At 43.9% G+C, this 27,825-nt stretch overlaps 1 protein-coding gene and 1 long non-coding RNA gene across 2 annotated transcripts in view; one reads left to right on the top strand and one right to left on the bottom strand.

Annotated features, from left to right (window-relative positions):
- The window catches only part of LOC144333696 (uncharacterized), a 298,635-nt gene that overhangs the window by 207,088 nt on the left and 63,722 nt on the right, over window positions 1-27,825 (top strand). The window lies entirely within an intron of this gene.
- SULT1C2 (sulfotransferase family 1C member 2) lies at window positions 328-20,204 on the bottom strand. The gene is made up of 8 exons (XM_001082748.5): window positions 19,845-20,204; window positions 15,033-15,205; window positions 14,492-14,617; window positions 7,823-7,920; window positions 4,385-4,511; window positions 3,814-3,908; window positions 3,485-3,665; window positions 328-705 (listed from the first exon to the last, which is right to left on the bottom strand). Exons 2-8 carry the CDS (start codon window positions 15,181-15,183, stop codon window positions 593-595), a joined length of 891 nt encoding a protein of 296 aa, XP_001082748.3. The 5' UTR covers window positions 15,184-15,205; window positions 19,845-20,204; the 3' UTR covers window positions 328-592.

Below are 27,825 nucleotides of genomic sequence, written 5' to 3'. Positions count from 1 at the left end.
CTATTAATCAGGTTTTGGTCTTCTGACATCTCCTCTGGGCACTTCCATTTTATTCCCACCCACCCGTGAGGGCACTCAGGCCATGTTTCCTCAGGGCTGGCTGCACCAGGGTTGCCCTCAAAGTGTAGTGTTCCTTCTGATAGTGACCAGACAGAACTCCAGGATTGAAACCAGGCTGCAGGTGCCTGAATGGTCAGGACAGATGCCAGAAATTTTGTTATTAATATAGATATAGCCTAATATTTGGACTTATATTCAAGGTAGTATGATATTATAGACTGGGAGACTAGGACACACTTTCCAGAATAATGGAGATTGAAACAATCCTTTTGTATTCAAGTCATATGTTTTACTTAGTTTATTAAGCTATCTTATATCTTACTTTGGAAAGAATAGTTTGGAAAATGGACATTAGACATGATCCCCTTTTAAAAATGAAGTAGTGTCATACTGTTAATCATCACAGAGATCGTTTGTACTACATCCTATACATTCACAGTATGCTTTCAGAGATTCTTCTGGCTGGGACTGAAGGATTGAAGATAGTATTTGCACTCTTGCCATCCATCTTTTAATTGTGTTTACATCTTGCTCAGAGTTCCATGCAGAAGTTTATGGAGGTTCCTTCCATCTTTTTTCTATAGATTTCATCAAACCTCTCATTCTGGGCAACAGTGAAGTGGTTTTTCCAATCCCCCACAGTTCCTAGAAAAAGGAAGCCAAGACAGGAGTGTCACTCTCTGATTGAAAGACGTGGTGTCCCTGAGTAAAGTGGTGTAGTGCCCATTCTGAATCTGGCCTGTCCACGTACCTGACTCACCCAACTCCCCCTTCAGTGGACACCTGTCCGTGAGCAGCTCTTCAATAAGAAGCAGTCCTAGGGGACTCTGTGCAGGGGACGGACTTCTAAGTCAGCTGGACAACTGACCCAAGGCAGCTAGTGACCTGCATGACCTGGCCCCACCTGTAGTGTATTTACCCGATGGATTACTACATAGACATAAAAGAAGGATGAACTACAGACACACAACAACATGGAGGAATCTCAAAACATTATGTTGAGCAAAAGACACCAGACACAAGAAAGTAAATACTGTGAGATTCCATTTATGTGAAGTCCAGCAACAGGCAAAATCAATCTAGAGTAATAGAAATAGGAAAAATGGTTGTCTCCGGAGGTAGACATTGACTGAAAAGGGGCACAAGAGGGAACTTTCTGGGGTGATGAAAGTGTTTCCTATCTTGATTGGGGTGCTGGTAGTGTGGGTGTATACATTTATCAAAATGGGTTGAACCGTATACTTAAGATCTGTGCATTTTTGGTATTTTGATTATATCTCAATAAAAAACAATTTTGGAAAAATATGAATGAGATACTATTTTTCACCAAACAACAACTTAAACTAATTTTAAACAGGGGAAATACTATTTTCCCCACCAATGCCTCTTCCAGAAAATTATGCAACAGAAATAAAAGCATCAGGAAATAATAATTTATGCACAAAGATATTTACTTTAACATTATGCATAAAAACAAACATTGAAAACAACAATAATTATAGTGTCTATCATTAAGGGAATAGTTGGATGAATTATGACATATCCTTAGCTTTGTATAACATTGGACCAAAAAATCAATGAGGTGTATGAGTCTATCTGCCTTGCCCTAGAGGGGTTTCTCATATCCTGATAAGTAAAGGTATAAAATATGACCCCATTCTGCATTTTAGGGAGCAAGCTTTCATTATGGTTACATATCTTTGTGTCTGTATGAGTCTGAAGAAGTAGGGTGTATAGAAAGATGGTTATGTATGAGCCTGAAGAAGGGCACCTTGACAAATCATTACCACTGATTATCCAAAGAGAAAAGGGGTAGAATTTTTTTGGTTTGTTTGGTTTGGTATGGAACACTGTTGTAGATTGGAAAATGCAACAACATAAATTCAAGCACGTGCAAAATCAAAGAGGAAGATGAAAAGATGTTTCAAAGTGGTGTGTATACCATGATTTCACTGTTGTGAATAAAAAATGTGTATGTTATAAATGAGAGAGAAAGGGACTTCCCATACTGTTGGTAGTTACTTCTTGGAGGTGGAGTTTTGGTGGAGAGACTTTTAAAAAATATAATTTTATATTGATTTTATGTATGTATGTATGTATGTATGTATTTATTTATTTATTTATGGAGACAAGTCTCGCTCTGTTGCCAGGCTGGAGTATGGTGGCGTGATCCTGGCTCACTGCAACCTCTGCCTCCTGGGTTCAAGTGATTCTCCTGCCTGAGCCTCCTGAACAGCTGGGACTACAGGCGTGTACCACCATGCTCAGCTAATTTTTGTATTTTTAGTAGAGACAGGGTTTCACCATGTTGGCCAGGATGGTCTCGATCTCTTGACCTCATGATCTGCCTGCCTGGGCCTCCCAAAGTGCTGGGATTACAGGCATGAGCCACCATGCCCAGCCAATTTATTTTTTAAGAAGAGCTGGTGTCTTGCTCTGTCACCCGGGCTGGAGTACAGTGGCAAGGTCCTAGCTCACTGCATTCTCAAACTCCTGAGCTCATGTGATCCTCCCACCTCAGCCTCCTGAGAAGCTGGGAATACAGGGATGCAGCACCACACCCAGCTAATTAATTTTTTTTGTAGAGATGGGGTCTTGCTGTGTTGCCCAGGCTACTTTCGAACTCCTAGCCTCAAGCAATCCTCATGCCTCGGCCTTCCAAGATGTGGGATTATGGGCATGAATCAATCTGCCCAGCCCAATTTAATATTTAACAATGACATGTTTTGCTTTTTAAATTAGAAAGTGATAAAGTTTTTTTTCTTAAAAAATACTAGATGGGCCAATTAGAATTCCTCCTTTGGGAGGAACTAAGAAATACTGAGGATGAGGCAGTTCTCAAGAGTAGTTGTTGAAACTCATGAAGTAGAGCAGGTTTGGGCAAGGGTCAAGACCAAGTTATGAGCAGAAACTGAGTCATCAGAAGTTATAAAGAGGGAGAAAGTTGTGATGGGTGGAGAGACGGGAAGCTGGTCAGCAGAGGAAGCCATGCCTAATAGATACGTGAAAAGCAGCCGAGTCCTGTAAGTGGTGGAGCGTTGGAGCAAAGACCCATCCCTCCTGCTGCTGATTCCTGGACCCTGAGAACCAGGGGCCCCTGGGAGGTCTGGACCAGTGGTGGCTCCTCTTCCTAGTTTTCTATGTGATTGCATTTCCTTTATTGTCCAGTGTGAATCCTCACAGTAAGCCGCTTTCATTGGGGCTGGCTTGGGGGACTCTCTATTCCTTGCAACCAAATACTGGAGCAATATCCTAGAAAGCTCTCTTTTACAGCAGGATCAAATCCCTGCTTTTATTAGAAACACATATTGGGAATAGTTGAAGTACATTGTTTTAGAATTAATAAAACTCAATATTGTATGCTAAGAGGCAGGCAGGATGTTATGAGACAATCTGAGTGTATGATAAAAGAGGCCCCACACACCTTTTCTCATGAAGGAGGAAATTGACTGGTCCATGATAGATTTGGAAACTGTAGAACGATTTGTCATGGGATTTTCTTTCATTTTCTCAAACGACGTCTCCTGGACAATTTTATCTAGCACTGTTTCATCCAAGTTCTTTCCCATGAAGTGCATCACCTTCCGAATTTCATGCTTTGGGTCCTGTGGCAAGGGTAACATTGGACTGGAATGGCTGAGAGTATCAGAAAAAAATACTACAATTCTCTGGGATGTCCTTTGAAACAACTTTGAATTTCTCTGCACCTGAAGAACCACTTTAAAATGGTTCTTCTGCAGAGCCTTCACTCACCCTCTTTATGTCCTCATAGAAGAGGAAGAGAATCTGGTATCTGTCTTTCATCTCCCACCATCCTTTCACATGGTCAAACCAGGAACCCCAAACCACTGAAATAGACACAAGAAACAGAATGGTCTATGTAGGCATCGTACAAAGCCTTGTGAGTGTTAGGGATTTTCCTGTGAGTTAGAGAGAGAAAACGCAAATTCTGGGTTAGATATGTTGTAAGAGTTCTGATCTGTTTGATTTTGAGGGTGATGTAGATGGGGACAGCCTTGGAGTTACTTGCCCCAACATCTTCCCTAAAGTGGCTTCCTGTCTATTATGTGCAATCACATAGGGACAAGGACACCCCTTGGAAGAGGATGACGCTAATTAAAGGCTTTGAATCAGGTGGAAGATGTTTGCTGAGGGCTGTGGGCATATACTTAGAAAGTGGCCAGCTTGCTTTGCCCAGTCCCAGTCTGTGGTAGGACACACCTGATGAGGTGCAGGCATTCTAGGGGATAAAAGGCTACCTGTGATTCCCTAGACCCAGCCTAGCTGGAGTGAGAATGCAAGGGTGTGAAGGATGTTCCTGTACCTTTTCCATTGATGAAGGTTTCAAAATATTCTTCCCAGGTACCAGGGTCAGGAAGCATGTGGTTCATCCTTTGGAAATGGTAGTAGGAAACCATACAGTCTTTGGCATTTCGAGCTACATAAAGGAACTTCGGGGTAAGAAAAGAGGTGGGTAAAAGATGGTATAAAAAGTGGACTTTCACAGAGTTCCCTTAGGCGGAGCCATTCTGCAGGTTGCTGTGCACTCTGGCTCAGTGTTGTGGTGCTTGGCCTTGTGACCTCTCTCCTTTTTCTGTCTCTGCTTCATCATCAGTCTGCTCTCTACTTCAAACTCAGTCCTTTTAATTAGCTAATCAATTAGGGATTGTTGAGGATTAGATTGCCTGATTGCCCCTTTGGTATCAAGAGCAAAATCTTTCTCTATAAACTATGACCTGCCACGTGAATAGGAGACTTCCACAGTATCAGCGTAAACTGATGACCCCTCTCGCACCCTCCCAAAGATGCACAGAAGCTTCATGTTTAAGAGTTTGAGTCACAGAGCAAGAAAATAGCTTCTATTTTTCTCCTGGCCTCCTCAGCTTGAATGATTTCCATCTCTAATCATTTCAGCTCTGCCCCTACAAACATCCCTTCAAGTTCCACTTTGCTCACAACTTCACATCCCTCCACCCTCCCAACAAATCTGACCTTTTATCCAGTACTCAGTTCACATTTTAACAGCGTCAATCCCCAATGGGCCTCTTGACTACACATCTCAGATCTATGAGCAGCTATTTCAATGCTGTGCTTTTTCATTCATTCGCTTTTAAGTGGTTCTCAACTGGGGATGATGGGATGGTTGTGTCCACTACGGGGACATTTGGCAATGTCTGGAGACATTTTTGGTTTCACAACTTGGAGTGGTGGTGCTACCGGCATCCATGCAGGGGCCAAGGATGCTGTTCAATATTCTACAATACACAGAAGGGTCCCCCTGCTCCCACCCACAAGAAAGAAAAATCTGCCCCAAATGTCAGGAGTGCTGTATTAATTATGTCTTTTATATTCTGCATCTGATACTTTGACATCCTAGGGTTTTGCTGACTCTGGAGGAACTGCCTACAATACCCTAGAACCTACACCCCCAACACCTCCACTGCTGGGCTCTTACACACTGGGCCACTATTCACCTGCCCTGATCACCCCAGGGTCAGATACCAGATGACTAGGCCCAGCCCCTGTGGCTGAAAGCCTGCTGCAATGGTTCAAACTGGCCAATCCCAAGCCTCCTTACCCTGTCTCATCTGTTCCTTCCCAAAGAAACCACATCAAGGCTCTTGCCCATGTCTCCTACTCACTCTCTCTGCCTCCTGACCTATCCCGTTGCTTCCCTGTGAGGCTCTGTATGACATGCCATGCCTCCCGTTGTAGGGATCTGCGAGGATACACTTCTTCCTTGTGACAGTCACCACTGTACCTGCGTGTCTTGTCATGCCTGATTATATCAAGTCCCAGGCCCTTTAGAGCAAGTGCTAAGGTTGAGAAACACTTCTCCTGAAAGCACTGACTCTATGACTGTCTACTAAGTCCTACTGCCCATCTTCTCTTCTCCAACTTACCAAGCTGCCAAGCACCAGTAAAGAAGGTTTCAAGAAATGTTGATTTAAAAAATTCCCCGAGTTTCTAAATTTTTTATCCTCAGTTTTCTTCCTCTTCATTTTTGCTTGGTAATCCTTTTATTAATCCCTCCCGTGCTCCATCTCTTGGCTCTTAGCTCTAACCACAGGTCTCTCTTCTCTCCTCAAACCTTTACCCTCAAACCTTCCTGTCTGAGTTCACTAATTCTCTGTGCAGCTGTTCTGCACTTTAACCTACGCTTGAGTTTTTAATTTCCATGATCTTATATTTTTTTGTTATAGAAATTCCATTTATTCACTTAATAATTCTGTGTCTGAAAGTAGCATCTTATTTCTTTTTTATTTTTGATTCACTCTTTCATTGATTCACACAACTTGAACCTTCTTTTATTTCTACAACTGATCATTATATTGTCTGAAGTTCCTGAGGTCTGACTCTTCCACAGGTTCTTTCTGAAGACTGTGTCTCATGGTGGCTTGTTCTTTTGTGTATTTTGTAATGTGGGATGGTGAGCTCAAGTGGGGATCCTATGGGGGTCTGAGTTGTGGCTGTGTCCCTCCAGAGAGGACCTGGGAACACTGGCTGTGGGGACTACCTTGTGTAATTTCTCTGCCTGTAGTTTCTTGGACAATGCAAGGAGGGAAATTTTGAATTTCAAACCCTGAGAGAGGAAACCTGTGGCTACACATTCTCAAGGGAGCTGAGAGCCTAGGTCGAGGCGGAGTGGTTCCCCAAGGTCTTCCTCTGCCTCCTCCACCCATCCATTGAGGATGTAGCCCTTCAGCAGTCCCGGCTTTGGCTCCTCATTCTTCTGCTTCCTTGTGCCCTGGGCTTTGACCCTGTCCCTGTGCAGCCATTAAAACTCAAGTTGTTGGATTATCCAGGTCATCAAATTTCCCCAGGAGAGTCCCAGTCTCAACTTGAGTTTCAGTTCCCTCTGCAGTTTATAAACCTAGGGACTTTATTTTAATCTCAGTTATGCATTTAAAAGGAAACTTGTGATTTTTTAAATGCAGTAATCCTGGATGTTTTACATATAAGTGCTTCAGGGGTTCAGAATACCTAGTTTGCCATAGTTCTGGAAATGGAAGTTTTTGTCCCCTTATCCAACATTACTGAAAAGACTGAAGTCATTTGATGTGAGTCCTCCAACTTCACTCCAGTCCCCCAGAAACTATCTTTCTTAGCCCTTCTTTCCCCTTCCTTCCTGCCTTTAAGAAAACAGTGCCCCACTTTCTCACCAAGGCTGGCAGCTCAGTTTGCACCCTTGACTCTACTTGCTCCACAGCCGCTTCTGTATTTATGCAAAAAGCACGTGTCTAATGCCCTCTACATGCCAGGAGCTTATTAGGCACTGTGGTGCATACAGATAAAGTCACAGAATAAATAAAACAAGGAACTCAGAGTCTACCAGAGGCTGAGGTGGGGTGTCCTCAAGAGCATTGCTCTGTCTGTTCATCTGTTTACAGTTTGGGGAGATCTTTAGCTCTTTTCCTCTCATTCTTCCCTCCCTGGTCTGTTAGAGCGCCTCCCCATGGCCTGCAGCCTGGGATCACCATCTTCTCCCCTTCATTTCACAGCTACACTTACTGCACTCACTGCCTCCTCATTTCTCTAGTTTCCTCCAAATATGTAGTCTGGCTCCTGCCTTCATGTCCTATTTGAAACTGTTCAGGTGAATGTCCTGCTGAGTCTAGAACTTTACTTTTTCTGTTTGCTGGTAAGCATCAGAGACAGTGGAGAGGCAAAGGTGATGACGAATGTTCTGCGTTGGGGTCCGCAGGACTCGCTTTGGTTGGCTTACTCTCCCTTCTGTCACAGGGAGCTGTTGGTATCTTACCTTGCAGTTGTTTTCCCAGAAAGATGGCGGCAGCAGCTGAGTGGAAAGGTGAGTCTTTAGTATCCGTGGAGAGGGCGTTGCTTTGGCTTTTTCCACACCTTTAAAATAGTTCAAGAGGAAACATCTGTGTAGTACAAGCACTACCCGGGGACCTCATGATCCAGGCTCTGTCCAGGATATCCCATCACCCATCTATCTTTCTGCTAGTCTCTTGACTTTCTTTTGGGATTTTACAATGGGATTATTAATTTTCATTTTTGTGGAATCACACAGCTTCAGTCCTGGATGGGGCCTTAGAGTTAATTTACTCTGTCACTTTAAGGATGAGGTGATAGAAGCTGAGAAAGGGCAGGTGATGTCTTGCTGAGGCACAGTCAGCTAGGACCAGAGAGCAGAGGCCTCCCACACCTTCCTGCCAGCCAGAGATAACCCCCATGTGCCTGCAGCAGGCTGTCTCGTGTACCTGGCCTGTTTGCAATCACTTGTTTCATTTCTAAAAACATATATACTTGCTGGCCTGTGAGTCATGATTTCTACTCTCTCATTTTAAAGCCTTAATGAGCACTTTGTGCAGTCGTGGTGTTAAGCTGAGGTTAGGGGGAAAAGGCAACAAAGACGAGAAAAACACAGACCTTCTCCCTAAGGAGCTTCCACTCTGGTGTGGGAATCAGAGGCTCATGCAAATCACATCAGAGGAGCTGGGTCAAGTTAGTGCTGAGGATCTCCTTCCTAAGACCGAATACTGTTCCATTGTGTGTGAATCCACATCTTGTTTCTCAGTTCGTTCACTGGTGGCCACTTGGGTTGTTTCCACCTTTGGGCTATTGTGAATGATGTGATTTTGAATGTGGGTGTACAGGTATCTGTTTGAGACCATGTTTTTATTTCTTTGGGATATATTCCCAGAAGAGGAATTGCTGGATCATGTAGTCATGGTAATTTTTGTTAAATAAAAAAGTGGGCACTAAAAAGAAAAGTTGGAAAACCACCTTTAGCTGTTTTTGAAGTCCGTATTCCTTAGAAGACCTGCAAAGCTGTCCTGCCTCTAGTCTGTTTCCTCAGCTCCACCTCTACGCCAGCTCACACTCGGTCCTTTCACGTGCCCTGGTCCTGTTGCCCCAGGCCCCTGTGCCTCCCTCCAGCCCTCATCTCTACACATCTGGTCCTGCCGCCCCAGGCCCCTGTGCCTCCCTCCAGCCCTCATCTCTACACATCTGGTCCTGCTGCCCCAGGCCCCTGTGCCTCCCTCCAGCCCTCATCTCTACACATCTGGTCCTGCCGTCCCAGGCCCCTGTGCCTCCCTCCAGCCCTCGTCTCTACACATCTGGTCCTGCTGCCCCAGGTCCCTGTGCCTCCCTCTAGCCCTCATCTCTACACATCTGGTCCTGCCGCCCCAGGCCCCTGTGCCTCCCTCCAGCCCTGTCTCTACACATCTGGTCCTGCTGCCCCAGGCCCCTGTGCCTCCCTCCAGCCCTGTCTCTACACATCTGGTCCTGCTGCCCCAGGCCCCTGTGCCTCCCTCCAGCCCTCATCTCTATGCATCTGGTCAGTCCCGCTCACTCTTCAAGGGTGTCTCCAAGTACTTTCAGTGCTGGTGATATGGTGGCATGAACATTATGAAGATCTTTCCTGTTAATCACACACCTGCAGATTCTGATGAAAACACCAAACACTCATTTAAGTGCAGAATCAGGCTCATAAGAAAATCAGGGGAGCCTCCAGGGACCCAAGTGAAGAGGGAGGGAGCTGCAAGATGGAGAAGTGGGCAAAGGCTTTGATGACAGCTGCCCGGAGTGGGTTCACCCACCGGACACCCAGTCCTCAGTTCAGTGACTCCTGCTCAGGGAGGAGGCTGGTAGGCCTGGGCTTTAGTGAGGCACAGATTAGGAACAGAGACCCATGCATTAGCAGGAGAAACTCAAATGCCTGCTACGTCAGTGAAAGGTGAGAGAGAAAAACACCATCTACTGACAAAGAGAGGTGAAGTAATTTCCTTGCCTCACCTCTGGGTGCAGAAAAAGAGGCTTTCTTGAGAACTCATAACCACAATCCTGTTTTCATACTACATGCATGGACCAGAAGTTAACTTAAACTATTGTAGATTGGAAATGTTCCAATGTAGGTGTGAGATCAAGAGAGGGAGAAAAAAACTTTTTATACAAAATTACAAAACAAATGAGGGAAAAGCCTTATGAACAAGAGCAGAAAAAAACAGGTGGAAGAACTAAACCCTTAGTGACCTCCATTATTGGGTACCTGATAGAGAATATAAATAACTATGTTTACAATATGCAAAGAAGACCAGGTGCAGTGGCTCATGTCTGTAATTTTGGTGCTTTGGGAGGTTGAGGCAGGTGGATTGCTTGAGCTCAGGAGTTCGAGACCAACCTGGGCAACACAGTGAAATCTTGTCTCTAAAAAAAAAAAAATACCAAAATTAGCTGGGCATGGTGATACACAGCTATAGTCCCAGCTACTTACTCAGGAGGCTGAGATGGGAGGATTGTTTGAGCTCGAGAGATTGAGGCTGCAGTGAGCTGTGATTGCACGACTGCACTCTAGCCTGGGTGACAGAGTAAGACCCTGTCTCATAAAAAAGTGCAGAGGAATGCAAGAGAAAGTTGAAAACATGATCAAGGAAACAAGAGATTACTAAAAAGACTGGGAAGATTTATAAAGTGTTTGGACATGAAAACCTACAATGAGTAGGGTTAAATAGCAGAACATACATAGCTGAAAAGAAAAACAGTAGCAGAGCTAAAGAAGCACAATGTAGAGAAACACAGAGATGAAAACTATAAGAAACCTTAGCAGACATAGAGGACAGAAGGGAAGGTTATGGGTGGAGTTGGACTCTCAGTCCCAAGCTGGGGAGCAAATTCAGGGAATCTGCCAGAAAGTGAGATCTGCAGGCCGGTTGATTTCCTTCCTGGTACTGGTGGCTCTCCTCTTTCCTGTTACACCTGATTTAATGTCCTGTGGGCAGTAACCACTTAATGCCTAAAAGAGACCCAGTCCTCTAATTAGGAAATCTGTACTCAGTCATTATGGTCCTCTGATGGCTCACAGTCATCCTTCCTGCCTATGACAAGCAAGAAACCCCGCTCCTACTCCTGATCCAGCCCTGTTGGTGGACTCAGCCCAGCTCCAGCTCCACATTTTTCTGCCAAAAAACCCCTACAGGAGAGAGATACTGTGGAGCTGAGGCTTTACATAAAGCAGTTGACCAGTGTTTTCTTTTACGAACATAGGTACATTGTATATTCTGTCCCACCACACCCTTGCCCCACCTCTCATCAGTGATTCGGAAAAGCCCCATGGGGTTGCCTCACCCACCAGGAACACCATGATAGTTGCTCAGACTCAGGGTGGAGAAGCACAGCATGGAGAGTATGCATGACACAGCCCAGGCTGCAGGGCCCATTCCCAAGCCCACTAGCAGGAAAGAAGGGGAGCAAACGAGGTCATTTTTGGCCTTCATCAGCTGCACTAAGATTTTAGCCTTGGGATTTGAGCCAAATTGCATGTGACTGTGTGGGATAAATCAATTCAGCCAATACTGTAGAAATGGCCCCATGGGAGTACAAAGTCAAACAGAACTTGTTTCTTGCCATCAGAGTTTGTGGTCTGGCAGGAGACAGAGGCAGAAAATTAGTAATGACAGCAGTTTATCATTTCAGTTGTCACCTCCAGGAACTATTCTTTGGCCATGTTCCCCTCACCCTGCCAATAGCGCTTCATGCTTGTTGTTACATCATCTGCATTGGTTTCTTCCATGGGACCATAACTTATTGAGGGCAAGTAGGTGTGAAGTCTTATGAGCAGCATAGGCCCTTGAGCATAGATGTTTGCTGAAATGGAGTGGATCATTCCTAGATTTCACCTATATACAGTTCACACACACGCATGCATGCACACACATGCACACAGGTCTTTTCAAAGTCTTTCCAAACCAATTCTTTGTGGGTCACAGATGTAATCCCTTTTGTCACAGAACGTCTGTGAGGCTGGGAGTTGATGGAGGAGCAGAAGGGGGGCCTGGAAGGGAGACTGACCATGCAGAGCACAAGCTCATCCATTGTCCAGTAGTGCCTGACCACTCCAGAATGCTCCAAGGGTGGTTGAGACCTTTGGCCAACAGCCATGAGTCTACATCAGCACCTGGTCTCCTCCCAGTGGTGCTCCTCACCTCGGCTGGCAGGGATTATCTGCTGTGAAAGAAAGCCACTGGCCGGGTGCAGTGGCTCATGCCTATAATCTCAACGCTTTGGGAGGCCGAGGCGGGTGGACCACGAGGTTAGGAGTTCGAGACCAGCCTGGCCAACATGGTGAAACCCCCCGACTCTACTAAAAATACCAAAAATTAGCCAGGCACGCTGGCAGGTGCCTGTAATTCCAGCTACTCGGGAGGCTGAGGCAGGAGAATTGCTTGAACCCAGGAGGCAGAGGTTGCAGTGGGCCGAGACCACGCCATTGCACTCCAGCCTGGGCAATAGAGCCAGACTTCGTCTCAAACAAACAACCAACCAACCAACCACTGCACAGCTGAGTCTCCAGCCAGCATTCAGCTGTCGGTGGCCGGGCAGATTATAAAGGCTGAGACCGTTTGTTACTCTCACACAGGGCACCCTCGTTCATAAAGAGGCCAGGATTCCTTTGTAGAACATGCCACGCTGGCTGATTGATTACCATTCTTTCTCCGGATTCTATAGCTCTATCCTGGTTTTTATGCTGATTTAGTGATTGAACACTCTGCTCTCTACTGCTAAGAATACTTCATTAGAAATCTTGCTTAGGCCTCTCCTCTTTCTTTAATCTCTCACATTGTCAGAGGTAAGACATTGGGCAGCAGCAGGGGCAGGAGGCAGAACAAAGATCAAAAGCTGTTCTTGGGCTGGGTCTGGTGGCTCATGTTTGTGATCCCAGTGGCTTGGAAGGCCAAGGCAGGAGGATTGGTTGAAGCCAGATGTTTGAGACCAATCTAGGAAACATAATGAAACCCTATCTCTACAAACAATTAAAAAATTTGCCAGGTGTGGCAGTGTTCACCTGTAGTCCCAGCTACTCAGGAGTCTGAGGTGGGAAGATTGCCTAAGCCCAGGAGTTCCAGGTTGCAGTGACCTATGATGGCACCACTGCACTCCAGCCTGGGTGACAGAGCTAGTCTCCATCTTTAAATAAACAAAAAATGCTGGTCTTAGATAATTAGGGAACACATGGGGTCATGGGGCCTAGGGAGGTGGTTAGTAAAGATACCTAACATGTAGATAGTATCCTCTGAGTGTCAGGCAATGCTTCAGGCTTTTTACCTGTATTGGATTTGTTAATGCTCACAACAACTCTTTGAGATAGGCCTTGATTCTATCCACACTTTGCAGCTAAGGAAACTGTAACACAGAGAGGTTATATAAACATTGTGAGGTGAGTGACAGAGTCAAGATTTAAACGTCGTGAGGTAAGTGATGGAGTCAGGATTTAAACCCTGGTAGACCTTAACTATTATACCATCCTGCTGCTCAAGGAGCAGAAGACTAGACACACACAAAACAGCAGGCCCTGATGGCACATGGAGTGAGACTGTGGTTAAGCAGGCAGAGTCTGGCCTGTTTATGGGGTCAGAGCCCCACAGGTAGTTCAGAGCAGGGCACTGGGTTACAAAGCCAGTGGTTACCTACCTAGTGACCATTGTCTCCTCTTTGAGAGCCAGAGGAGCCACAGGGGCTGGATGGTAGGATCATAGGGGAGAGCAAAATCCTTTAAGGCTATTCTGACTTGGAGACACCTCCTTGTACAGGTTACAAGTGTCTTGTATGCATCAGATCAGGGACTTTCTATCTCAGGACATTTTTAGAGATTTATCGGACCTCTGTCTACAGTTGCTCCAAGTCTAGACTTCATGCTAGAGCTGCATTGACTACGTTTTCATAGCTTCAGCTACTGTGCTTCCAGTTTCCTATCACATGGATCTCTGCAATGCTGCAACTTAGGGAAGTAGGCCTTCCTCCTATCCTTGTTTTGCAAAATAGTTCCAGCAGCTCTAGTTACCTGAAATATAGCCTTCTGGTTATATTTTTTAGCTTCCTTTATTTTTTGATGTGAAGAGAAACACTTCTAGGTTGAGCATTACCTGAAAAGTCTTCTCTATTGAATAGAAATAATTGGTTCCAAATGCAATGGCGTGTGTGTGTGTGTGTGTGTGTGTGTGTGTGTGTATGTATGTGTGTGTGAATTATTGATTCTTGGATACTCTCCTGGTTGCACTGGGCTTTATCAGGTTGGGGTACAGAGAGAAGAGGGAATAAATGGCTTACAGTTTCTCACATCTTCAGTATGTTCTACAGTTGCACATGATCAGAGGGAGGGCTTAAGAAGAAAACAAGGCAGAATCTGACCCTAGCGCACACCCTTTTCACTTGGTGATTCACTTTTGGCAAAAAATCTTAAATAATATGTAGACAGAAGATGAGAGGAAGATAAAAGGAAGAAACATATGACAGTGAAAATGAGAGAGAAAGAGAAAGAGAAGAGGAAGGAGAGAGGGAGGGAGAGAGAGAAGAGGAAGGGGGGGGAGAGAGAGAGAGGAGAGAAGAGAAAAGTGAGAAAAGACAGGGGAAAACAGAAGAGAGAGTGAAAGAAAGCAGGAAGAAAGAAAGAGGGAGGTGCTCTCACCAGAAGGTTGGGGTGGCCGAGCCCACTCAATGAAAGGATGGCGGTGTTGGATGATGGCTCGCTGGCACTTCTCCACGTCCCCATTCTGTTCAATCATATCCACAATTTCCTGAATCCATGTTGTCCCTGAGGCTCAGAAAGGAAGGGTGAGAAGGAGAAAGCTGTTAGACAATCTTCCCTGAAGAGTTCCGAGTAAACAAAGGAGATGTAGAGCTTGGTGTTTGCATAAACCTCCCCTCGGGTCAGGATCCTGTTAGCCATGAGTGATGGAAGTCCATGAGGGATGGATGGACTTTGGATCTCTGTAGGGAGTGGAGCAGCACAGGCAAGGCTCCCCCAACCCAGGACCAGTGCATGGCAGAGCACAGCAGCTTTCCTGGAAACCCCAGGGATATCAGGCATCCTGCATGAGTCCTGAGCTCTGAACCCCACTGTGGAACAATAAGAAGGAGCAGGTTTCCTCTCAAGAGGAATTCTAACTTAAGTTACAAACCGGTGCTGGCTCAGCAGGTCTTTGCTGTCCCTCCTGCCCCGCAGTCACCTGCTTTAGGGTAGGTACAGATGAGAAGATCATCCGGTTTGGCCTCGAAGCTCTGGATTTGGCTCCAGTTGTCCACAGTTGCAGACTGCAGGAGGGTCCCCTCCACCTCTTTCAGTTTTATCTGTTTCCCCAACTCTGAGGTCAGGGCCATAGTGTCTCAGCGTTGGGGGTCCCTATGGGAAAAGAATAGAGGAGATTTTTAAAGAAGTTGTGGTAAAATACACTTAATACAAAATTGATCATTTTAACTGTCTTTAGGCATACAGTTCAGAGGCATTAAGTACATTCACATTGTTGTGCAATCATTATAACCATCCTTTTCCAGAATTTTTTTCATCTTCCCAGACAGAAACTCTGTATCCATTAAACAATAACTTCCCATTCCCCCTCCCTCAGCTCCTGGCAACCACCATTTTACTCTATTTCTCTATGGACTCTATATACCTTATTTAGGTGGAATCACATAATATCTGTCCTTTTGTGAATGTCTTATTAATTAAGCTTAATCTTATGCTTAATTGTAAACTTGATTTAATCTCTTCAAGGCTCATCTGTGTTGTAGCATGTGATAGGATTTCCTTCCTTAGTTCACTGTAGGTATATACCATTTTTATTTTTTGAGACAGAGTCCAACTCTGTTGCCCAGGCTGGAGTGCAATGGCATGATCTTGGCTCACTGCAACCTCTGCCTCCAGGGTTCAAGCGATTCTCAAGCCTCAGCCTCCTGAGTGGCTAGGATTACAGGTGCCCACCACCATGCCTGGCTAATTTTTGTAATTTTAGTAGAGACAGAGTTTTGCTATGTTGGCCAGGCTGGTCTTGAACTCCTGACTTCAGGTGATCCACCCACCTTGACTTCCCAAAGTGTTGGGATTACAGGCGTGAGCCACCATGCCCAGCTTATATTTTGTTTATCCATTCATCTGTTGATGGAAACTTTTGGCTGTCGTGAATTAGGTCTCTGTGAACATCGATGTACAAATATCTCTTTGAATTATTGCTTTCAATTCTTTTTGGTATATACTCAGAAGAGAGATTGCTAGATCATCTGGTAATTCTATGTTTAATATTTTGAGAAAATGTTACAGCATCTTCCATAGCAGCTGCACCATTTTAAATTTTACAAGCAGTGCATAAGTGTTCCAGTTTTTCCAAATTGTCATTAACACTTGTTGTTTCCTGTGTTGTTTGTTTGTTTTTTTGTTTTTGATAATAGCCATCCCAATGGGTGTGGGGTGATAAATAGCTCATTGGGGTTTTGATTCACATTTCCCTAATGATTAATGATGTTGAGCATCTTTTCATGTGCTTATTGGCCATCTGTAGGAGAAATATCTCCTTTGCCCAGTTTTGCAGTGTGTGTGTGTGTGTGTGTGTGTGTGTGTGTGTGTGTGTGTGTTTTGTCATTGTTATATTGAGGGAAGACTTTTAAATGCACCAAAAGGAGAAAGCTGAAGAAGTAAGCCACTATTACTCAAGGATAACTGGCTACTGGGGTTCCAGAAGACATTTATTACTACTATTACTAATGAAATAGTAGTTAAAAGCTAACATTTATCAAACACTTCAATTTACCATCACTGGGCTGAGTGCCTTGTATACATTAATTTATTTTAACTTTTGCTGAATATGAGTAATAGAACTTCAGAGTTGAAAGGGTCCTTACAGAAAATGTAACAGTACATGCTTGCTAGAGGTTGAATAAAATAATCTGGCCCAGCTGCTTCATGGAATGGATGAGAAAACCAGGTGCCCAGATTAGCGAGGCCAGTTTTCGTGGTGGCTTCTGCCTCCAGATTGAGCTGAGCCCTTTAAGATGAAGACAATTTTCGGAAAATGAAAGGCAAATTATTTCTGAAAAATTTCAAATATGAAAAGCAGCTGTATTTATAATACATCAAAGAAGGTGGAGTTTGGACAGTACTCCTGAGATTACGGTGTGATCAAATTCAGAAGAGGAGGGATAAGAACAAACATTTCTTGCAGGCCTTCTATGTTAGGTCCTTCATGGACTTTTCTTTTTCTCTCTTAATTCATATGACAATTTTATTAGGAAGGAATAATTATCACCCTCATAAATGTGAGGAAGCTGAGAGTTACACGATCATAACTTGCCCAGGATCACAGCCAACATCTGTATACAAATCCTATATTCCTTCTTTAAAAATTGCCTCTTTTTTTAAATTGTGAATTTAAAGGCATACATTGCAGAAAATTTGGAAAAAGTCCAAATATACAAGGAAAACATCTATCACACAGAGTTGTATTTCTGTCTTTTTCAAATGTATATTGTTGTAGGCAGAATAATGGCCCTACAGATGTCCACGTCCTAATTCCTAATACATTACATTGTGTGGCAAAGGGCTTTGCATGTGGAATTTAGGTTAAGAAGCTTAAGGCAGGCTGGGCGTGGTGGCTCACGCCTGTAGTCCCAGCTACTTGGGAGGCTGAGGCAGGAGAATGACGTGAACCCGGGAGGTGGAGGGCGACAAAGCGAGATTCTGTCTTAAAAAAAAAAGAGAAGAACCTTAAGGCCATGAGCATGTCCTGTATTATCCAGGTGGGCCTAATGTGACCACAAGGGCACTTAAAAGTGGGCAAGGGTGCAGAGGAACCAGTCAGAGAGTCATGTGGTAGAAGAAGTGACTGGAGAGTTTGGAAACATGAGAAGGACTCAACTTGCCATTGATGGCTTAGAGACAAAGGGGAACACAAGACAAAGCATGGCCTCCAGAGGCTGAGAATGAACCTCAATCAACAGGCAAATGGGACCTCTGTCCTACAGCCACATGAATCTGAATTCTGCCAACAACCAGAATGAGCTTGGAAGGGATTCTTCTTCAGAGCCTCCAGAAGGGAACACAGCCCTACCAACACCTTGATTTTACGCAGAGACACCTGTTTGGATAAACTTGTGTTGTTTTAAACTGCTAAATTTTTGATAATTTGTTATGGCAGTCATAGTTATAGAAAACTATTTATACATAGTTATGAACAAAAAGTATATATATATAAATGTAAAATTACAAAATTTTATACTTTTTGGATACTGCTGTGGTTTGGATATGGTTAGTCCCCACCAAAACTCTCTGTTGAGGTTTAACTGCCAGTATGGCAGTGCTGGGAGATGGGGTCTCGTGAGAGGTGTTTGGGCCATAAGGGTGGATTCCACATGAGCAGATTAATGCCATCTCCCAGAAGTGGGTGAGTTTGGTCCCTTTGCACATGCTCACTTGCCTTTCTATTTTTTCACCACGTCTTGATGCAGCATGGCTCTCACCGGAAGCTGAGCAGATGCCAGCACCATGCTCTTGGACTTTTCAGCCATCAGAATCATGATTCAAAATAAACCTCTTATATTTATAAATTACCTAGCCTCAGGTATTTGGTTATAGCAACACAAAATGAACTAAGACGGATGTTATCATGGTTTGAATTGTGTCTCTCTAAGTTCGTATGTTGAAGTCTTAATCCATAGTATGTTAGCATGTGGCTGTATTTGGAGATAATGTCTTTGAGGAGGTGATTAAGTTAAAATGAGGCCACTAGGATGAGACCCATTCCTATTTGGTATCCTTGTAATGAGAGGAGATTAGGACACACTAGGCAACACCAGGGATGTGTGCACATAGAGGAAAGACCATGTAAGGACACAGTGAGAAGTTTCTCCATAGGGTGGGGGTGAGGGGAATGATGAGTCCAATTCTGGGGTTGAGTCTGATGTATTTGTGGGACTTCCCAATGTACACCTGTAGGCAGGTATACATGTGAGCTTAGGGCTCTGGCCTGGAAATAATGTCTTGAGAATCATTCATGCAACACATTGACCAACTCTGTGGTAGGTGTTGCTCTGGGCAGGTAGCTGATGACCGAGGGCATGGGCATGGCTGTGAGTGTGTGCAGAAGGGCACCTGCTGCTGAGGACTAGGGCAGTTAAGGGCTTGGCTGTCCAGTGTACTATGGATCCCACTGTATTGCCCTTGTTGGAGGCCTGCACGGGGAGTGATAGAACCTGGCTAAAGCTGGGAGAAGGAGATGCGGCAAGAGATTGGGGCAGCTGGGTAGTGCAGTGGGAGCAGAGGGATCTGCCGGTTCCCACAGGAGAAGTCCCAAGTCCTTCTCACCCTCCCCAAGCCCCTCATTGCTGGGCCACATCAGCACATGGTTCCTGTCCTTGAAGAATCAGGCATTTAGACACACACATTTCCCCTTGAGCAGCCAGCATGAACCTTTTCATCCTATCAGGCCAGATCACTATGGCCTCCTTTGTGAAGGCATCCCTGACTCTGTAAACAGAAGTAATCACTCCTTTCCATGGGATCTTATAGTATTTTGTGTGCAAAATTTTATAGTTCTTACTCCATGTCCTATAGTTACTTGCTTATAAATCTGGACCCCTGGAGCACAGGATCTGGTTCAGTCCCCTTGCAGGCCCAGCATGTGTCTTGGTCAATGGCTAGCATAAGAGGAGGACTCTCATGGAAGAAGAAATAGTCTTGGCCAGAGAAGTTGAGCTGGCCCTGGAGGAGGATGCGACAGAGAGTGTATCTGGGAAAAGATCGGGTTGGAAGACAGAGATAGTATTATAGGGGAGAGAGCCTTTGGAGGTGATTGCCTGGGGTCCTGAATCTAGGTCTGAATTTTTAGGCTGGAGGCTTTTGGTTACAAAGCTCTTTTATATTATTTTATCAGATTCTTAGGATCTTTTCTGGTTTGAGTAAATGCATCTATAAAGTCACACCTATGTGGCTAAAGGTTAAAAAAATCAATTAACGAGTTAGGTACAGAATTTCTTTTAAGCTGTATTCTTACCTTCAAGTTCCAGCTGAACGTCAACAGCTCAAAGGCCCACTCAAGGGTCAGTGGGCATGGAAGGGACTTTCACAGGAAGCAGACGGCAATTGCAGAGGCTCAAATTACTACTGTGTCAGAGTTACAGGGGCGCTCAGCAGGTAGCCAGCACTTTGGGAGGCTCTCAGCTTCACTGTGGAAAGTTGAAGCTTTTACTGGAAGAATCCAGATTGAACAGAAACAAACCCTGTGACCTGGCCCTGGGAGGGAGAACTTCTCGCTGTACCATGATCACTCATGTGACCCTGACTACTGTGCAAATATCAGCTCCCTCCAGTGCACACGAACTGAGGGCACACTCTGCCCTCCCCGTGGTCTCCACCTAGAGTTTTTCACATCTCTCCTGGCCCTCAGCTGCTCTGACCCCTCCCTCCTCCTGCTGGTCTAGAAGCTTAAACAGGTGGAGGCTGGGGGGAAATGGAAAGCTGGCTCTAGGACCAGATGCATCAGGCTTCAGATAGGCTCCTGCTTATTTGGTGAACTCCCTTTTCCTCCCGCCTTAGCCAGAGATTTACTTTCTGCATCTGTGAAGTGTGGGTAATACTGCCTGTCTTCAATCCATGCTTTAAGATTGAAAGCAACAATGTTAATGAACACACTTTGCATAGCACATAGTAAGGGCTTAAAACTGCTGGTTCTTCTTTCCTTTCTTCCCAAACTGTATTCATCCACACTGAAATGCAGAGAGGATAGAACAAAAGTCTAGAGCTTAGGTGTGTACTTATTTATACCTTGCCATATTGTACAAAAGGTGTACTTTTGAAGAGGCAGATTATATTCCATGGTGTCTTTGGTTACCTAGGAAATTAAATGGATCAGGTGTTAATGATCTCTGAGCTGCTACTCTTCTGCCAGCCCCAACCTTGTATCTACCCCAGTGCTTTCCTTTCTGGAATTGAAGCGTAATTCTGCACCCCATCTGCCCTTCTTGCCAAAGCTTTCCTTGTCTTCCTTGACCCTGTACCTCATAATGCTTTTTGCCAACACTACTTCTTCCTCCTTGTTTCCAATTTATTTTTTTTAAATAAATTGAACTTTATTTTTCTACTTCTGCTGTCTTCCCAGTTCCACTTATCCCAATGCTGTCAATTTTCAGCCCCATAGGGCTGATTCACAGTTCTTAGTGCAATCTCACCTTTTCTCTGCAGTTGAAGTCCCTAAGTCTGCTAAGGTGTCTGCCAGTTATTGGTGCCACGCTGCGCTGCATGCTGCATCTCCCTGCCTTTGCCATCTACACGGGCCACAGTCTTTACATTTTGCAGTTAGTAACCACTGCTAGTATCTACTTCCTCCACATTTGTGGCAGATGAACTGGGATGTTGCACAATCTTCCAGCGGTCTCCTTATTTCTCGTCTCTTCCCTACTAGTCTCTCATACTTTCAGCATATAAATTAAGCTCAGCTCAGATCAGGCTATCCTTTGGTTGTTTATGGCTCAGATTCTGGATACTTCCCCTTGGAATTCAAGACCTTCTAAATTCATTAATTATTATTTTTATAAGGCAGGGTCTCACACTTTTGCCCAGGCTTCAGTGAAGAGGCATGATCATAGCTCACTGCAGCCTTGACCTCCTGAGCTCAAGTGATCCTCCCACCTCAAACCTCCTGAATGCCTTGCTCAAGGCCTTCTTTAATACACCACCATCCTCACTGTGGACCCCACACACCAGGTGAGCTGAATGACTTACTGTCCCTTATATGCATCCTGTAAATTCCTGCCTCCCTGCTTCACTCTTGTTGTTCTCCCTGCCAAAGGGCTCTTACTCTTAGCCTAGCACACTGCTGTGCACCTATAGTCTCAGTTACTTGAGTCCAGCCTGGGCAACATAGTGAGATCCCATTTCTAAAAAAATATTCTTACTCTGATTCCACAGAGTCAAATTCTTCAGCTTCAAACCCATCTTTTCCTTGAAGTCTTTCCTTAGGTTAGATAGCTGGAAGCAATCTCTACTGTGAACTACCATATGCTTTTTTAAAAATAAGTTTTATTGAGATCAAATTCACATACCGTGCACTTCACCCAAGTGTACAGTTCAGCGTTTTTAGTTGTGCAACCATCATCACAATCAATTTTGTAATATTTTCATCACCCCAAAATGAAACCCCATATTTATTAATAGTCATGCCTCATTCTTCCTACCCCCATGTCCAGCTTTAAGAAACCAAAAATCTACTTTGTGTCTATAGACTTGTCTATTGTGAACATTTTATATAAATTGGATCATAGAGTGTGTGGTCAATAGGATTAATTTGCCCTTCTCTTACAGCAAATTTTCTCTTTTTACTTTAATGAAGAAATCAACTACCCTCCCAGTGTGTCGACTGGGGCCTAGCTCTAAGACCAACTGTACCATTTTTTAATGAACATATTTTAACCAGAATGGGCTATAGTATGAGCTCAATGAATAGTTTGTCACCATGTACTCATTCAACTGGATTAATATACTTATTGAATGAATAAACAAATGAATGAAACAAAAACTTTGGTTTTCACCAAGACTGGGACTTGGATGAGGGAACTAAGGTGCAAAATGTAAGGAGACACTGACTCCTGGGCTGGGCAAGACAATGAGTGCCTCCTTCAATGCTGTGCCCTTACCTCCCCCTAGTCCCTGCCCTGGTTTATACATAATCCATCCACATGGATTTTCACTGAATTGTGATTCATGTACCTCTGGAACTTTCTGAGCTGTTTCTGAGAACCAGGTAAAGTGTGCCCTCTTTGGAGTTAGGGAAATGTCTACAAGGCATCCTCTGTCCACTAGAAAGACCAAAGCGACCATTGCCTCCTGGAAGAGTTTTGTGAGGGATCTGATCACGATTTACAACTGGGAAAAGTAGCCAAGCTGCTTTGTGCCACTGGCACAAAGTGGAAGGTGCCTGTGTTCCAGCAGGCTGGCTTTGAGGAGCAGCGGGAGCAAAGGTCTCCCCGCTGGACATTCCCGTCCCTTCTGGGTGCACTACCTCCTACAGCTGCAACTGCTTGGGGCAAGCTTTGTAACACTTGCCTCAGTCACACAGATCCTTTGACCAAGTCTGCAAGAGAGCAGACGAGTTGTTTCCTGCAGGTCCTGTAGTACTAGATGGGCAAACTCTGACTCCTTTGTAACTTCATGGATCTCGCTTATTATCCAGGAAACTGGCTCAGCATTCTGCTGGCCTGTGCTCCCTTATTGTTTAAAATGTTTTTCTTCTGTTTTTGACCATCCACAATTCACATAATTACATGTCTCTCAAGCCATTTTTCTCACTTTGCAATGCTCATTGGCTTTAATTCTCCCTTTCCCTTTTCTTATCTAATTCTTGTCCAGTCACCCAGGGAAAGATGGAACAAATCTCTTTCTCCCTCGTTTTCTACTGTCTCCTTCCCTTCATATTCTGCTACTCATCCTTCCATTTGCTGACCTTGGCCCCACTCCAGCCATGGCTGATGGCTGTTGGGATGTGGCACATTTGTATTAAAGAAGAGAGAAATCCTGAGATGTCATTGACGCAAAGTTAGAAATAATGAAGAATCACATTGCGTGAATTCCCTAGGGCTTCTGTAAAAATTGGGTGGCTTAAGGTACAGAAACTTCTTGTTCCACAGCTCTGATAAGTAAAAGTCCAAGATCAAGGTGCAGTATGGGCTCCTTCTGGAGCTGTGGGGGAACTCTGTTTCATGCCTCTTTCCCAGCTTCTGGTGGTTTGCAGGCGCCACCCCAATCTCTGTCTTCATCCTCACGTGTTGTGTGTGTCTGTGTCCAAATTTCCCCCTTTTATAAGGATATCAGTCATATTGGATTAGGGTTCACCTTAATTATCTCCTCTGCAAATGCCATATTTCCAAATAAAGTCACATTCACGAGCACTGGGAGTTAAGACTTCAACATTTTTGAGGGGAACTCAATTCAACCCATACCACACTAATATCAGTGTGTGGAGCTTTGAAAAAATAGAAATTTCTTTCAAAATTCCGTAGTACTTTTCAAATTCATTTACCATTTTCTCCACCTAAATTGGCAGTTTGTTTTAAGGCACAGACATTCAAGTAAATGCAATAATCTGTTTTATTTGATAGCTAGTTTTGCAGTAGTGTTATCTTTTTACTTATGTTTCATTTGGAGTGCCTGTTGTTTCAGCTACCTTGTGAGTTCATTGTAGATATTACTCTAATCTTGAGAACCTAGTACTCATTTCAGCATTGTTTCTTGGGAAAATATCTTTCAAGTTTCAAAAGACTGAAAGTATCCTTTGAGCACAGTCAATTTTTAACTGGGGGCTTCCTGTGCAAGTTTCTGGGCCTATCATGTGTGATAATTGAACCCTTCAAAAACACAGAAAAGCAGACCCATGACAGTCCCAACACACTTTTAGGCTTTCTCAAATTAATAAATAATGTTTTATACATATGTTAGGACACTGAAAAACTGATCGTATAGTGAGCGAAACAGCATGTTACAAAATGATGTGTTTTGTGTGAGTCTTTGTAAGAAATGTTTTGTCCATCAACAACTGTATGGAAAAAGACACACCAAAGCCTCTACCCCTGTGTTAGCCGTACTCATCTCTTGGGATGGGATGTGTCACTGGGGGTGGGAATGGGGGAAGGATGTGGGAACTGCTTGTTGAATGTGATTGCATTCATCCATTTTCATACTGCTAAGAAGAAATAACTGAGACTATAATTTATAAAGAAAAAATTTTAATGGACTCACAGTTCCACATTGCTGGGGAGGCCTCACAATCATGGCAGAAGGTAAAGGAGGAGCAAAGGCACATCTTACATGGCAGCAGGCAAGAGAGCCTGTGAAGGGGAAAATGCCCTTTATAAAATCACCAGATCTCGTGAGACTTATTCACTATCACAAGAACAGCGTGGGGAAAACCTGCCCCCATGATTCAATCACCTCCCACCAGGCAAGCTACAAGGTGGAAGAAGATAGTTGTAACATAGAAGTTGTTAAAAAATTTGTATCCAGATTATATAAAGAACTCCTACAAATCTATGAGAAAAAGACTGACAGCCAAATAGAAAACTGGGCAAGAGACCTGAACAGGTACTTCACAAATGATGATCTGACCAATAAATACATGAAGATGCTAACATCAGTAATTACCAGATAAATACATCAAATCAAGTAATTAAATAAGCTATTTTATTTATGTATTTATTTATTTTTTAGACACAGTTTCACTCTGTTACCCAGGCTGGAGTGCAGTGGTGCAATCTTGGCTCACTGCAACCTCCGCCTCCTGGGTTCAAGCGATTCTCCTTCCTCAGCCTCCCGAGTAGCTGGGATTACAGGTGCGCAGCACCACACCTGGCTAATTTTTTGTATTAGAAGTAGAGAAGGGGTTTCACCATGTTGGCCAGGCTGGTCTCAAACCCCTGGCCTCAAGTGATCCGCTTGCCTCAGCCTCCCAAAGTGCTGGGATTACAGTCATGAGCCACTTCACCTAGCTCAGGCTATTTTAAATAAATTCAATGGAAAATTATATCACAATTATTTCACTACTACCCAACCACCAGAATGTCTAAAATCAAAAGGTCAGGATATGTAAAATTTTAGTGATGATGAGAAGCTAGGATTCAATTACAGTTGCTTTTTCTTTCTGTCTTTCTATGTTTTCCACATTTTCTACTCAATTTAGGTTCTTCTCCAATCAGAATATAATGATATTTTTCTCCAGAGCAGATTCCTTTTTTCTTAATGCTTTCCAGCTCAGCAACTAAAACCAAAAGATGGGCAGAACTGAAGGATATATCCAAATAAATCTGGTGGGTTTTAGACTGGTTCTTTAGAGGGCATGGGACAATTAACAGAACCAGGTTGTAGAGAGTAATTGAAGGGGCAGAATTTTTGACTTCTGAAAAGAACTTCAGCAGGCACAGACTCTGGGTTGCAGCCTCTCAGCAGGTAGAGTGTAGATGACTGTGACATTAGGTAGCTCACTGTCCCACTGAACTGTAATAGTCTCATGGGGCCAATGACAGGGTCTTGGTGACTGAGCCTATTTCTTCTGCATCAGTTCTTCCAGGACTTCCTAATCTAATATACTTCTCTCCAGAAATTGTTATAATTCTTGGCCATCCAAGTACACAGCGGGCTTATAAAGTCCAGTATTTTATCTGTACGTTTATGTACCAGATATAGATATCAGCCAATCCAAGTGGGTTATTTTGACACTATAGTTATTGTTCTTCAAGGTATCCATGTTTCAGTAAACAAACTTCTGCTTTTTACTGTTTAGAAGCTTTTCTTTAAGTCAAAATATCTCTGTATGATATTAATGATGATATAATATGTCTTACTATATAACTGGCACAATTCTGGGAATTTCACATTTTTATTACATCAGGTAGACCTCTAGTAACCCTGTGGGATGGCTGCTATTATTATTTCCCTGTCATGATGACACTGAGGGGTAAATACCTTGCTCCAGATTACAGCTGCAGAGTGCGGATTTGGACCCCAGCAGGCTGCTTCTCTAATTGAGGCTTTTGAATACCACATCACTCTCCATTTTAAGGCTACCTGCTATAGCTTTGTTTCCTGGTGAATGCAGAGTAGTGGGATTGGCACCAACATGAGATGTATTCCTTGCTGAGTCATTTCTCTCAAGGCTGGGCCTCCAGGCTGCATTTCTGGAGGCAAAGGGCCTCAGCTACTTTCTCACGGCAGAGCTTAACCCTGAGTCCCCTCCTCAAATACCTGTGGGTGCTCTGGCCACATATTTAAAACAGTTATAACTTACTCTCTTCTCTGTGGAAGTTCGCTCATCCTTGGGGTCTCACATGTCAAGTGTAAAGGGTAATTTGATGGTTGAAGGTGTGGAGCAGTATCACTTTTTGAAGACATTTTTCTTACTAGCCAAGGTCAAGGTCATCTGAAGTTTGTTCTTGTCTTTTAAAGGGCTGAGAATTCCACACACTTATCAAATTAATAGCATATTTTATATTTAATGTTTTAATCCATTTCTTTTAAAGGACTAAAAGAAAGGCTCATAAGTGGGAGTTGAACAATGAGAACACATGGCACAGGGAGGTGAACATCACACACCAGGACCTGTTTGGGGGTGGGCGGCTAGGGAAGAGATAACATTAGGAGAAATACCTAATGTAGATGACTCATTTATGGGTGCAGCAAACCACCATGGCACGTGTATACCTATGTAACAAACCTGCACATTCTGCACATGTACCCCAGAACTTAAAGTATATACAAAGAATACTATTAGTAAGAGATAAAATGGTACAGTTTGAAGGGCCTTTGGTAATCTGATTGAATATATTAAAATGCATATTTTTTTTTTCCAACAAAACAACAAAAAAAGAAAAGTTACAAATACATTCTCTCTCTGTCTGTCTCTCTGTCTCTCTGATTACTTACACTCGGCATTTAAGGACAAGTAGTGTATCATCAGGTGAGGAAGTTAGGGTTCAGGTCCTGGTTTTGCTGAAATGGCCATTAGTCAGGTCCTGCTTGTGGGCTATCTGAGAACCCTGACTCAGGGTTAACTGGCAGCATGAAGGCCCGATTGCCATTGGCCCCACCATTGAGGTGTGTGGCCACATCCTGGCAGAGCTGCAGCTCCTATGTTGCTACAGCTTTCTTCTCCAATAACTCATTTTCTGGGATCACCTTATCAGGATGTTGATTAATGAGTTTACCTTTGATAGCATTGGCCACACCTAGGTACAAAATCAGAGTTGGATTTTTGTCCTCTGGGGATAAGCACACCCAGGGTGAATTCATTCTCCAGAGTGGGAGGAAATCACTGAGTGAACAGCTTCTGTGAAAATCAGGCCACAGAGAGAGGGCCATGTGTTCTCCCCAGTTCCTGTGAGATTTAAGGGGTCTGCCCTTAAATCTCCTTCTCATGGGACTGGCTACTAGTTCAAATGTTGATGCTGGCATCATGATACTGTTACAGAAAGCCAGAAACTTGGAGGGAGCCT

The sequence above is a fragment of the Macaca mulatta genome, chromosome 13 (genome assembly GCF_049350105.2).
Source record: "Macaca mulatta isolate MMU2019108-1 chromosome 13, T2T-MMU8v2.0, whole genome shotgun sequence".
NCBI lineage: Eukaryota > Metazoa > Chordata > Mammalia > Primates > Cercopithecidae > Macaca > Macaca mulatta.
Note: the sequence above shows the minus strand (reverse complement) of the source record. Positions and strands in the feature narration are given on the sequence as shown.

Bases quoted from the DNA above. Each gene is read 5' to 3' on its own strand.
- SULT1C2 (XM_001082748.5), bottom strand. From the start codon at position 15,183: ATGGCCCTGACCTCAGAGTTGGGGAAACAGATAAAACTGAAAGAGGTG. The intron at 14,618-15,032 runs GTGACTGCGGGG...TCTGAGCCTCAG, and splicing joins CTGTACCTACCCTAAAGCAG to GGACAACATGGATTCAGGAA. The intron at 4,512-7,822 runs GTAAGATACCAA...CTTACCCCGAAG, and splicing joins TCTGGGAAAACAACTGCAAG to TTCCTTTATGTAGCTCGAAA.